Source organism: Hydra vulgaris, chromosome 03 (assembly GCF_038396675.1).
Source record: "Hydra vulgaris chromosome 03, alternate assembly HydraT2T_AEP".
In the NCBI taxonomy this organism is placed as follows: domain Eukaryota; kingdom Metazoa; phylum Cnidaria; class Hydrozoa; order Anthoathecata; family Hydridae; genus Hydra; species Hydra vulgaris.
The window spans coordinates 54,376,197-54,390,574 of record NC_088922.1 but is presented as its reverse complement, the minus strand read 5'-3'; the positions used below and the strand labels follow the sequence as shown (position 1 = coordinate 54,390,574).

Below are 14,378 nucleotides of genomic sequence, written 5' to 3'. Positions count from 1 at the left end.
ATCAAAAAAAGATTTTATTTTTGGAAATTTTGTGTTAGAAAGAGCATCAAGATTTATGTCACCAGTTATATATAATGTCTTATTTTCTTTATTTATTTTCATAATCGTATTTTTGATAAAAGTTTCGAAATTTTTTATTTTTCCACTCGGTGGACGATAAACACATCCAACTAAAATGTTTCGGTATTTTTTATTAATAATTTCAATGAAAAGGCTTTCATAATTATCATTTGAAAAGCATAGTATATTTTTTATCTTGAAAGCATATTTTTCTAAGACATAAATTCCTAATCCTCCTCCTTTTTTCCCATTTCCTCTTGATTGACTTATTAGTTTATAAAATGGTAATATATAATTAGAATTTAATTCAAGAGAACTTTCTGTATCATGCCAAGTCTCTGAAATAGATATGATGTCGAACGTGTAGTTTAAAATATTTAAAAATTCTTTAAGTTTATCAAAATTTTGCTGCATGCTTCTAATGTTTATGTGTAATACAGAAAATGAGCCATCATCTGCTATTACTTTAAATTCAAAAGGATCAATATACGGTGTGTTAATTAAGTTCATTTGAGTTTCTTGAAAAATATTTATATTTTCTTCTGATAGGTTATTTATAAAGTTGTCCTCAAAAAAGTCTAAATTTAAATTGTGAAAATCTAATTTCTGTGGAAAAAGCGCTGCCATTTTTTAAAAATGTATAATTTAAAAATATTTAATATAATTAAAAACGAAAATACTCAAAACGCTTACTCGTTTACGCATGTCGGAATAACATCTGTGTTGCGGGTGTTTTCTCGAAATTCGTGAACAATCAGTTTGTTGTAAACAACTTTTGCAAAATAGCCATTTTGACGATGTATCTTCGCCTGATCAAAAAGTTCCTTTCGAATTTTTCGCGTGGTAAAACTAAAATCTTCGTTTAGAAAGATATTAGTTCCTTTTAATTTTCTTGCTCTTTCCAAAATTGTTTTTTTGTCCTCGTAATCCCGGAGCTTCAAGACAATTGTTCGCTCTCGTTTATCATTAGCTACTCCCACTCGATGAGCCCGATCAATTATAATTTCTTTTTCAATACCAAGATTATCTTTAAATAGTTGCTTTACCTTTTTTTTTGTGATTTCCCAATTCTTTTCTTCATTATTTTCAACGACCCCGTCAATTCTTAAATTGTTTCTTCTGTTACGGTCTTCAATATCAACGCTTTTTAATTTTAACTCAATATTGTCAGAAGATATTTTACCCTGCATTTTTCGTACATTTGATAAATCGTCGTGAACTTTATTAATTTTTTCCTCAACTGCTCTAGCTTTATCGTTAAATACATCGCCAACAAAATTTAATCCAGATTTCATTTCGTCGAGTTCTCGCCGAACTTCTTTAAAACTAGATTGAAAGTTATCAAACCTCTCATTTATGTTCGATAATGCTTCATGAAAAAAAGACAAAATTGTTTCTTTTTGAATATTTAGTAGCTCTCTCATCATAGCAATCGAAACTAACTCTTCTGATTTAGACATATCAACTTTTATTTAACGAATTAAAAAAAATTTCAAAAAATATTTAACTGTAAGAAAACGCGTCTGTTCACCACGATGTTCGCCACGCAAAAAAAAAGATTACGCTACTGCAGTTTCTCCCCTCCCCTTCCCCCTTTCTCCTTTTTTTATTTATTGTTGATTATGATAGAGACTTTTATGCTGATTAAGAATCGAATAAAAACGTAATTCTTTCTCTAAATCAAAAATTAATTCGAAATTAATTTTCTATTTAGAGCACTTTCTGTTGATTTTTAGATTAGTTTTTTAGTGTAATTTTTTAAATTAATAAAGTTTAAAAAATTACAGTAAAAAACGCTAATATTCACCATTTTTTTCATACTCGGTTATAACCAATGATATATATTAACTAGATATCTAACTTACACTGCTGTTGTGAAGCAAATTTTTTTGCCAGCCAGATTTGTTTGCCAGCCAAAATGGCGGAACCGTAAAAATATTGAAGTAATAAAACAAAAAGATATTTTTGTCGAGTTGAGTAGAAATTATATTTTGTTCAATAAGAGGAGATTTCCTTTTACTCCACTTTAATAAAAAGATTGACCCAGAAGATCCTTGGTTAAAAGTAAGATTTGACCCTATGATAGAGTTTCTTAATAAAATTCTTTTTAAAGCAGATTTTACTTTTAAGATTGTTGAAAAATGTGAGCACGTTTTTTAAAGTTTTGATGTGTGGGACAGATCCATACAATCTGAAAATATCTTCAAGGAATAATCTTAAAATGCTGATGGTGCACTAAGTAAATCAACAACTTGCAAATGATATACTGTTTCCTGAATTAAATATGCACGATTTAAAACATGAGATTTTGACTGAAGACATGCAGTCTTCACAGCTTTTTAAAAGAAATTATAGAAAAGTATTTATCATTGCGTCTTTACTCATATGACCATATGTATATGTCATATGACCATATGTATATGGTCAGCTGTACACTAAAATGTATATACTCATGTATATACTCATATGACCATATGTATATGGTCAGCTGTACACTAAAAATAAATTGCATAGAGTAATGATTGGATTACGGCAATAGTCCAATAAGCTTGTTTTATTTAGAGGTTATTTAAAAAATATGTAATACTATTTTTACATTATTTATGTGTCAAAAAATATAACAATTTTTTTATAAAATAGTTATTTTATTAATGAAAATTCCATAAAGTTTTCTATATTTGTTTTTATTTTTGAATAATTGAATTTTTTATATTGAAACCTACATTATTAATAAAAAATATACATAGTATATTTTTTATATATATAGTATTAAATATATATAGTATTAGAGAAAAAACTTTTTTTAAGGTGTTGAAACTTTTGTTTCAAAAAACTATCTGCAATCGTTCACGTAGTTTTGTCCGCAACTGTATACCTCATCATTTATACTAACATTAACATTTGGATTTTTCCATAATTAAATGTATATATTTTTTATAAAAATAACTCAAAATTTTCCCACAAGATAATTTCAAATTATAGTTGTAAAAGTAAAAAACATGCGTATAGCCAAACTAAAACTCTAGTATTTGTTTATGTACTTTTAAAAACAGTTTAATGTACAAAATAAATTTATGTACAAAATAAAGGTTATCGTTTTTATTTATTTACTTTTTTTTTATTAATACGTGCTACCCGCTTACAAGCTTAAAAAAAATTGTTTCAGTTTATTTAACGGAATTTTTGCGAAGTTAGACATCTAGTTTAGGGCTGCCATTGCCCCGGTCTTTTTGCAGGAGAACACGATAAAAACTTTATTTAATTAGTTTAGCGTTGCGCTTTCCTCCGTAAAAACCGGGGCAATGGCAGCCCTAATCTAGTTAAATATATATCATTGGTTATAATTAAAATCCTTTTCAAAGATGACATAAAAATGCCTGGTTTCTATCAACAATTTAAAGAAAACTGTTTAAAACTGCATTACTTTCTGATTGATCTCTGGTTCTAATACTAACTGTCCCATATCATGTACGTTTAATTGCGCTAATCCTATTTGTCAGTCAATTTATCTACATCTAAAAAGCAATATCTTAATTTTATTTTTGAAAGTTAATTATATGTATATGTATATATGTGTGTGTGTGTGTGTGTGTGTGTGTGTATGTGTGTGTGTGTTCAAAAAAACATTCAGGGCCGACGACACGGATTTCGAAATGGAGGGGAATGGGGGGGGCACAATTGTCAGCTTTTAAAAAAAGTCTATTATATCTATAATTAAAAAAAAAAAGTCCTTTAGAAAAAAAGAGGGGGAAGAAGGAGGGGGAGGGGTACGTTACTTCGGCCCCATCGTGTTGTCGGCTCTGACATTTAGTTTAATTCTAATAAAATTTAATTTTGACGTCAATAATAGTAGTAGATTCATTCACATTCATCCACAGCAACATAAAATATATAAAAGTGTCAAAAGTAAGTTCATCCACTTTTAACTCATTAACATTCATCCACAACAACATAAAATATATAAAAGTGTCAAAAGTGCCAAAAGTAAGATAATTTACAAAAAGATACTGCATGTTAAGATCAAATGAAACAAAAAAATAAAAATTTTTAAACTTTAAGACTAAATATTCAAAAGTAAACATTTTTAAAGAAGTGTGATAAAGACATCGATATTCTAAATAATAATAGTTTATTTTCTTCTTATTTTTAGTTTTTTGATAGTTAACATGTTAAAGTTGTTTAAGTTAATGTATCATTATAAATTTATTTTGATAACTTCTAAAAAAAACTGGCAATATTTAGAATATTAAAATCCATATTTACTAAATGATATTTTAAATTAGTTTTGAATTGCAGATGTGTTTGTTTTTTATTATGAACAATCTGTTTAAAACTTTTCCATAATGAAGGTCCCCGATACTGAATAGAATAAGAACACAACTTTAGATTAAATTATGGAGTTACAAAGTTGTTTCCGGAAAATCTGGTGGGGTACTTATGGCTTATTTTACTAAAATATTGATTAAATGTTGTTAGAGATAGTTCGTGTTTTATTTTACACATGAATTGTAAGACTAAATATATATTAATTTTGTACACGTTTAATGATCCAAGCTTACTTAGAAGTGGCTCGCAAGGCACATTTCTTGTTGCTCCAAATACAATTCGGCAAGCATGTTTTTGCTTTGAATAAACTTTTTCAACTTTGTGTAATTTGTGCTTGCCCGCACAGTATTTCCGTAAGTTAAATAACTATGTATAAAAGAAAAATATAAATTTTTCAAAGACCTAATGTTTAAGAATGGTTTTGCTATATACATTATTGCAATTTTTCTTGAAAGTTTTCTTTCCAGAGAGCTTATATGAGTCTTTCAAGATAAATTTTCATCTAAAATAACACCTAAGAAATTTACAAATGTTTGTCGAATAATATTTATTTTATTTATTTTCAGATCAGGCAATTTTAGGGGAAGGTTATCTGTTTTATTTTGTTTATGAAGTAGTAAATACTTAGTTTTTGTTACGTTAAGCGATAGCTTATTACATGTAAACCATTCATTTACTTTGTTTAACTCTTCATTAACCACTGTAAAAAGCGTTTTAATATCCTTATGTATATGTGAATAAAACTGGTTGGAGTCATCCGAAAATAAAATAAAACTTAATAAGTTTGATGTAAAAGATAAATCATTTATATAAAGTTAAAATAATAGCGGTCCTAAAATCGAGCCTTGAGGAATTCCGCATGTCAATATATTTTTGGACGTTTTACCTATTTCATATTGTATAAACTGTTTTCTGCTTGATAAATATTCTTTAAACCAAAGTAAGTTATTGTTTTTTATTCCATAATGTTCAAGTTTTTTAAGAAGAATGACATGATTGATGGTGTCAAAGGCTTTAGACAGATCAATAAAAACTCCTAATGTCAAATAATCATCATTGAAGGCATTTGTTACATGGGTTACTAGCTCGGTCAAAGCGTGATTGGTTGAGTGATTTTTTTAAAAACCAAATCACTTGTTGAACAACATGTTGTTTACCGTTAAGTAGCTGTTAAGCCTATTATACATTATGCGTTCGAGTAACTTAGAAACGCATGGCAGAACTCATGTTGGTCATCACCAGATTTAAAAATAGGTAAGACTCGTGCAATTTTTAGTTTTTCTGGAACAGTACCTAATTTAATAGAAAAATCAAAAATGTGATATAGATAGGATTCTATAATATTAAAAACTGATTTTACAACATGCACGCTAATTTGATCAAAACCTGCACTAGTGTTGTTTTTAAGACTATCTAGAGCAGATCGCAACTCATAAATATCTAGTTTAGATTCATCCATTACTTTATCATAGGTTTTTAAATATAAATTATAAAGAAGAACTTTTTCAGCTAGGCCCAATATTAGGAAAAAAGCTGTTCAAATTTTCAGCAATTATTGCTTTATCGTATTTAAATTGACCAACTAGTAAAAATTTTTTGGGCAGATTATTTTTTTCATAATTTTTTGATTGCCAATAATTTCTTTAATTACCTTCCACATTTTTTTAGTGTTTCCGTTAGTTTTTTCTAACAACTTTGAGTAATAAAGTTTTTTGGAGTTTTTTTTAGTTTTTTCAAATATATTTTTATGTTTATAGTTTGTTTCATCTTTATATCTTTTATTTTTTAGGAACTTTTCATACAATTTTTTTTTTCGAGGATTTTAGTAGGCCCTAAGACATCCAAGGACATAGGAGTGACTTGGTATTTAAAACAATTTTTTTCTCAGGAAACGCATTTTCATACTGATTACAAAAATGATGAAGAAATAGTTCGTAGGCATTGTTTGCCTCACTTGATTTCAGTATAAGGTCCCAATCAATTTTATATTTTAAAAGGTCTTGCAATTTTTGTAAGGAGTTTTCATTGATCTGCCTCTTGTATACAATTATTTTTGAAGGTTTATTGTTAATTGTAATATTCTTAGTAATTAGAAAAGTAGCAAAATGATCTGATAAGTCTGTCTTAATGATACCAGTATAAATAGGGTTTTTATAAAAATTGTTGGTGATTATATTGTCTAGTAATGTAGAAGAGTTTTTAATTATTCTGGTTGGCTTATTTATTGTTGGAATAACATTATGTTGAAGAAGAGTGTCTATAAAATATTTAATGTTATTTGAAGCATGTCTCATCAAGTCCAAATTGATGTCTCCGACTATGTATACATGCTTTCGTTCTTTATTGACTTTAGTTAAAAATGTATTTAAAAGAGTTTTAAACACTTTTATATTGCCAGCTGGTTTGCTAAAAGTAGTATTAATTATAATATTTTTGTGGTTTCATTAACAATTTCAATGCATAGCGACCACTGATCTCAAAATATAACTGGATAGCGGATTCTATTGCTTTTTCCGAAAAAAGTTGAAGCCAAAATTAGCCTCCCAAGATGGCGGCGATTTCAGTTCCTAGCGGTGAAGCCGATATACATTTTATATGGTTTTATCAAACTGCGAAAGAAAATAACTAAATAAGCTAATAAATTTGTTAAAAATAAAAGAAAACAAATGAATTTTATAAATATTAGAGAAAAATAAGAAATAGTTTTTTTGAATAATTGAATTTATTATTAAATGGCATTTACAAATTTAGTTAGTCTTATGTATAATTTAGTTACCCAATGCTGTGTACTAGAAGGTTAATAACATAACAGTATGGTAAGCGGCAATCATTTCTACCTACAATTTTATATTCTCTATTTTTTGTAGCAAGATACCATTTTGTACAAATGCTGCATCAATTGTTAACTGAGTGCTGTCAGTATGCAAAAACTCAGGGGTTCCTTCTAGAATTATATTTCACTTGAATTCTATTATTGCATAGACTATTTGAATAAAATATTCTAAAGTGTCACTTATACTGATAAAAAAAAACCAGGTCTAAATTATAGTTACTAATAACAATTTTTAAAACAAATAAAAAGTAAATAATAGTTTCTTATAGTTTGAAGGTTAATCACACAATACAATTATTTTTTGAGTTTATTCGCATAATATGTTGATTATATGATATATTAAATTCAAGAAAACGATTTGCTAAAGGATACATATCATATCATTAGTCTTAAAGAGATAACTAGTACACAAATGATCTTGTATAATCGAAAAACTGGTTTCATTGGATATTTGGCAGCAATTAAATCTGTTCAAGGTATATTTCTCGACTGGGTTGAAAAAGAAGGTTCACCATTAAATTATTTATTAACATCTAAACACAGTCAAAACCATCTAGAGCTCTTTTTTGATGCTGTGAGATCAGCAGAAATGTTTAACAGCAATATCAATTGCCAACAATTCACAGCCACATATAAATGAGTTTTGATGCAAAGTAGCGTTCAATGTTCAGAGATAAAACTCATATATAATATGTTTTACACGATTCTTTTGACTCCAGTACTAAAATATATTTGACTGAGATTGAATTAATAAGAAAATATGGTTTTTTGGAGAGAGAACCAACTGTTACTGATCACGATAATGCAGATATTCTAAACTGCAACAATCTACTTAAATACAAAAAAGCTTTGATCTCATATATTGCTGGATACGTAGCTAAAATGACTTAAAAAAAATATATCTTCATTAGCTATCAGAATGCATTAGTATTGCCTTTTCATTACAAAATAGCTTTTTAAAATTCAAAGGCAAAAGAGGTTTGATTAAACCAACCATGAATGTTATTATCGTATGCAAAGAAACTAAAAGGTGTTTCCAAACTTATTGGTTGCTTTAATAGATTGCCACTTTCCAAATGAAATAGGAATTCAAAATGCAATTGCATGTGCTCTTTTGAGATCAGTCGATTTCTCGAAAATAATAATTGAACTAGCTCTTCATGTTTGACTCAGCCATAATTGATAACAATTTATTTTCCTTGGTTCAGCTCATTTGGCAGTTTGGCTGCCAAATTAACTAGGAAAACGAATATTTATATATATATAGTAAAGTACAACCAAATAAAATAAAGCACAAATAACTATATATAAAAAAATTCTAGAAGGAACCCCTAAGTTGTGTGTACTCACAGAGCTCAGCTAATAGCTCATGCAGCATTTGTAAATTTGTGATATCTATTTGAAAAACTAATTTCATAATAGCTTATTTTAAAAAGATATTCAGCTGCCTACCATGCAGTTGTGTTATTAACCTTCTAGCACACAGCATTGAGTAGTTAAAAACTAAAAGGTGCATAAATTGTATTATAAACAATATTAAACAAATAATAAAAAAGTAAAACTTAGATTAAAAGAAAGTTAATAAATGAAAAATAAACAAAATATGAATAAAATTATTTCAGTTTTTCAAACTTAAAATAATTATTTGAAAGTTGTTTGAAAATTATTAACTCCTACTTTCTCATTTGTTCTTTACAAATGCTAAATAAACTAATTTTAGTAAAAAAAAAACTGAAAATTTTTATCTTATTTAATAACATTTTTCTTTAAAAAAGCAAGATATTATATAAACTTATTGTTAAGAGTATATTTTGTTGAACATTACATAATTTAGAAATTCACGTAAATATGCAATATTGCGTTTTTTTCAAAAATTATTGTTATGTAAAATCGAAAATTATATTTATGTTTGCGTCTTGCACATTTAAAAATATTTATATATATAAATGATAGAAAAGTTTGTTACAAAAACTTCTTCATTTGTCACCAACCAAAACCGTCGCCATCTTGGGAGGCCAAAGCTGGCTTCAAAAAATTTGCTGTGTACGCTATCCAGTTATATTTTGAGATCAGTGATAACGACTCACAATCTGTTTCATTAACGCATAGAACAAAGTTAATTGAATTGCGAACAAAAATACTTACGCCTCCGCCACAACATTTTTCCGCGGTTGATGAATTGACGTGTAATTGATTAATTCAAAATGTAAATTTTATTCATCGTATTTACACCACGTTTCTGTTATACAAATAATGCTAAACTTGTGTTTTATTTCATCCAAGAAAAGTTTAAAGTTTTCAAAATTTTTATTTAGACTTCGGATGTTAATATTTAATATTGAAAATGCTTCTTTATTTTTTTTTTAAATATTGTGCAGATTCCCAAACCGTGTAGTATATTTTCCATTACGCGAAATCTTCATTTTTTCTCTTAATTCACGTCTTATTTCGTTTGTTTCGTATGAAAAATCTTCATTGATAAAAAAGCCTGTTCCTTTAAGCATCTTTGGGTATTTCAAAATGTTCTCTTTGTCTTTATAATTCAGCAATTATTTTAAGTTAGTTCTTGGTTTATCCTTTGCATTCTCTGTGATAGTACGTCTTTCGACACGGTGCGCTCTTTGAGTAACTATGTTACTTATTTTTAACTGTTTGTTTAAAATACGTTGGATTTTTTTTTTCAGCTTGTTTCCATGTTTCTATAATTTTTTATTAATCAAAGTACCTTGTGTAAACTCGATACTTTTTTCTAAATCTTTAACGTGTTGCTGTATTTCTTGTTGCTTTTTTTTCGACAAACGAAATACGGTTTGTTACATTTTCAATTAAAAATAAAATCTTGTCCATTTTGTCACTTTGAATTGCTGCATAATAACTGGGTCGCGTTATTAAAATAGATTTTTTAAACGATCGATTTCTAAATTTTGATGTAAAACGTTTTTAAAAAATGGCGAATATTAGCGTTTTTCAGTGTAATTTTTTAAACTTCAACATCGAGTTATAGTTGGAGTTAGTTTCATTTAGTTAGTTTCACTTTTTGATGATTTTCAGACCTATGTTTTTATACGATTCTTTATCAACATAAAGTTCTCTATCATAATCAGCAATAAAAAAAAGGAGGGGGAGGGGGGAACTGCAGTAGCGCCAAAGATTACTACATATGTCCAATATCATCTGAAAATTCAATGACATCTAACAACATCTTTAGGAAGTTGTAACTATATCTAAGAATTTTCTTCCAGTTCAATGATATCTCGAAGAATTAGATGTAGTTACATCTGAAAAGTATCTCTTATGTTACTGCATCTGGTTATAATAATGCATAATTAGTTTTTTTTTTTTTTTTAGATGTTATTAAATCTGAAAAAGATCTCTTATGTAACTGCATCTGATTAAAATGATGCATTTTTAGTTATTATTTTTTTCCAGATATAAATACATCTGAAAAAATCATATATGTAACAGCATGTGATTAATAAAAGATCTGTTATTATTTAATATTTTTTTCCTAATGTAATTTAATCTGGAAAAAATCCTGTAGTTATTCTTAATGTAATTGAAAAGATAAAACTGCAAATCTATAGAATCTGCAGAAGTAGTTGCACAGATGTAGTTGTTCTTAATACAATTGAAAAGATGTAACTACATCTTTAAAATCTCCAAATGTAGTTGCACAGATGTTGTTATACTCAATTGAAAAAATGTTAAGCATCAGTAATATTCATATACTTTTTGCACAGAAATTATTAGACATCAATGACATTTCAGATGTTGTTGGGCAGATGTTGTTATACCTCATTATATTTACATATGATGTGAAAAGATGTTATCAAACATATCAAAAACTGATGCTGTTACCATGACCCATTGTTATATTAAAAGATAAAAAACTTAGCACTTGTCCATTAGCTGAAATGTCAAATCTTAAAAAAATATATTTATTTAATAATTCGTAATTTTTCATTTATATTTACAAATGATAAATAATGTAACTATTTTTTATAAATATATTATATTAGTTATTAGGATATTTTTTTTTATTAAATATGTAATATTTTTATTTTTTATTATTTTTTTATTAAATATATATATATTTTTATTATTACTATTAAAAGGATGATTTAAGATATTAGCTTTTTTTGATTGACACAAAATTAATATTTAGAAAAGTTTTTTTTAAACCATAACAGTATAATAATAATTTATCTAATCACTCAACTTCTCAAATCAACTAAGACATAGAACTAACAAACTCGTAAAAAAAAATCCGATAATTTCAAACAAATCCGATTAGTTGTTAGTGGCAAACCGAACAACTTTATTTATTGGTATTTAATTTATCCAAACAGAGAATTCGTAAATAATGGCAAAATATTATAAACAACCAAAGCATCCTAATAACCGTAGATATATAAATTTCTATATCTATGGTTATAACTGTTTTGCAGGAGATCAATATAGGATATCAATATAATTATAAAGATATCTTGAAGTGTTTGTTTGACATAATTTATGAACCTAATTACAATTTAATACATTTGTGTTAATATATTTAAAAAAAAAAAGCTGCTTTTAAAAGCAGTTGGAATAAATTGTGTAATATATATTTCATTTTGCGTTGGGCTAACAACAAAAAGTGTTTATTTTAATACATTACTGAAACCATGATAGCTCTTTGTATCGACTTAGTGTTCAAAGATATAGTTGTTTTATAACAATAAGTTAAAAGTAACTTATGTTACTTTTAAATTATTTTTTTTAAAAATAAAGGAAACTAAATGTCAATTAAAGTTTACTTCTTATATAAAAATGAAACGAGTTTGAAAATGAAAGTAATTTGTTTATAAAGTTTACCGCCTTTATTTTATTTAAGAGCAGCTTTGGCGCAGTGGTAGCGCACTTGCCTTAGAAGCAAAGGATCCTTGTTTCAAACCCCACCTCTGGGCAAGTTTTGCGACATCGGTTAGGAAGGAGGCGTGAACTTCCTCTTAAATGCTCATCCGCGGTGCTCTGTGATAAGACCGCAAGGACTTCTTGAGGCACCCTAAATTAAAAAAATTTTTTTTTTAGTTGTTTACGCATTCTGAATGGAATAAACTATTTTTTCAAGATGGCCGAATAAGTCCGGGTATTTCAAAAAACGATACTAAATATCGAAAACAGTTTTTTGAATCGGGCTAAAAATTATGATTATTTATGCAAAAACGACTTTTGTAGAAAAATTAACACTACCATAGTTTATCTGAATCTAACGTGACATTATTGTTAAACATACTCAAACTGAAAATTTATCGATGAATATAAGTCTAGTTAAGAATAGTACACAAAATACTTCATCAACTTGTTGCTCTCACGTTTGGGGCAGGGGGGAAAAATTTGGGGGCTTTTTTGTTCCCAGCTCCCAGTTCCCATTCTCCAATCATCGCAGTTTTTTGCAAACCCTCATTATTTGACATAAGTATAAACATATAAATGTTTGGAGTTTGCTCCATGTCTGGAAGTTACCTTGAACACCAAAAAAATCTTTCTACGCCTATGTATAATATTGTACATAGTGCCATTATATTTGTGATTAATTTCACATTATTAAATATTGAAACAAATTTTAACTTTACCTATGATTATAGGTAAAGTTAAAATTTGCTTCAATATTAAATGATGTGAAACTGCTCACAAATATTATGGTACTATGTACAATATTATGGTACATAGTATGGTATCATATAATTTAAAATTCCTGACAGGGTAATAAACTTTAAGTCTTTATTTAAAATAGTATTTGTCACACAAAAAACTATCCTCAGCAATATTGTTCTTAGTGGCCATTTTTTTATGTGAATTCTAAATCTTATATTTAACAATAAATTTGTAAATAAAGATCAAATAAACAAAATGTTTGCATTCAAATGCTAAAAATGTAAACTAAATATAGTTTACATATGATGCTTAAACAATCATTTGCCAAATACCCCCCTCCACCCTCAATCCATCATGAAGTTACAAAATTCAGGAAAAGAGAATTTAGGTACCAGAAGTGCAACACTTTGTAGGCTATCTGCGGGACCCTATTTTTCAATAAAGTTTGGAAGGTAGAAAATAATTAGAGTAGAAAACTTAACAGACAGTTTTTAAAAATAACCGAACTTGACAATAAAATCAACAAAAAAGAACATCAACAAAATTTTTATGAGCAATAAAGTTAGACAATTTTGACATAATTCTCCCTATGTACTTTCTAATGCTTAACAAAACAATGGTCTTGTTTTTTGAATTGTTGATAATCAATATAAAATAATTTTTTTTTCAATATATTTTTTTATTGACGATTTAATACCCTAGATCTAAACTTGACCTAAACTTTTTTTAAAAATTTTAACTTTACTTAATTTTAGACATGCGAAAGAACTGAAAATAAAAATCTCATTTTTTTATTTTTTAGTTTTGCTGAAAAAATCATCTAACGTATTCTTTTTATTAAAACGCAAAACTCATGTAAATTCCAGAAAGTGCATTCACTGCGTTAGGGAAGGCGTTTTGAAAAACAGCGGCAGGATAAAGTGTTCAGTTTTCTATAAAAAAAAGAGCAATTATAAATTAGTAGAAAATAAGTTAACAAAAATTTTTCATTTAACACTGTGTTTCATCAATAAAGACTCATTAGAAATAAATGATCAAACTCATTTGCTCATTCATTTCCTGATGAACCTTTTTATTGATGAAACACAGTGTTAAATAAAAAACTTTTGTTAAGTGATTAGCTACTAATTTATATATATATAAATATATATATATATATATATATATATATATATATATATATATATATATATATATATATATATATATATATATACATAATTTCAATATCTTCGCTTCCAACAGGGCTGCAAGCAACAACAATTAGAGTTAGAAGTTACTGGAAGAGAAAAGATGAAGTTTATAGAGCAAGATAACGATTGAAAGACGTCTCAAAAGATTGCAAATTAAATGAATCAGGAAAGAAAGAGGAAGGAAGCGAATTCAAAAAAACTGATATTCGAGGAAAAAAATTAGACGAATAAGAGTTTTTGGAACATTTGGCAATAGTTACAGAAACAAGGGCGAGAATGAATTTGGTATGAATGGCGGACTATTGCCCGCCATTCATACCGAAGCCTAA

General features: G+C 27.4%; 1 protein-coding gene across 1 annotated transcript; it reads right to left on the bottom strand.

The window, feature by feature from the left end:
- Positions 1-749: 749 nt before the first annotated feature.
- Positions 750-1,520, bottom strand: LOC136078774 (uncharacterized). The gene has a single exon (XM_065794577.1). It carries the CDS (start codon positions 1,518-1,520, stop codon positions 750-752), a length of 771 nt encoding a protein of 256 aa, XP_065650649.1.
- Positions 1,521-14,378: the final 12,858 nt, after the last annotated feature.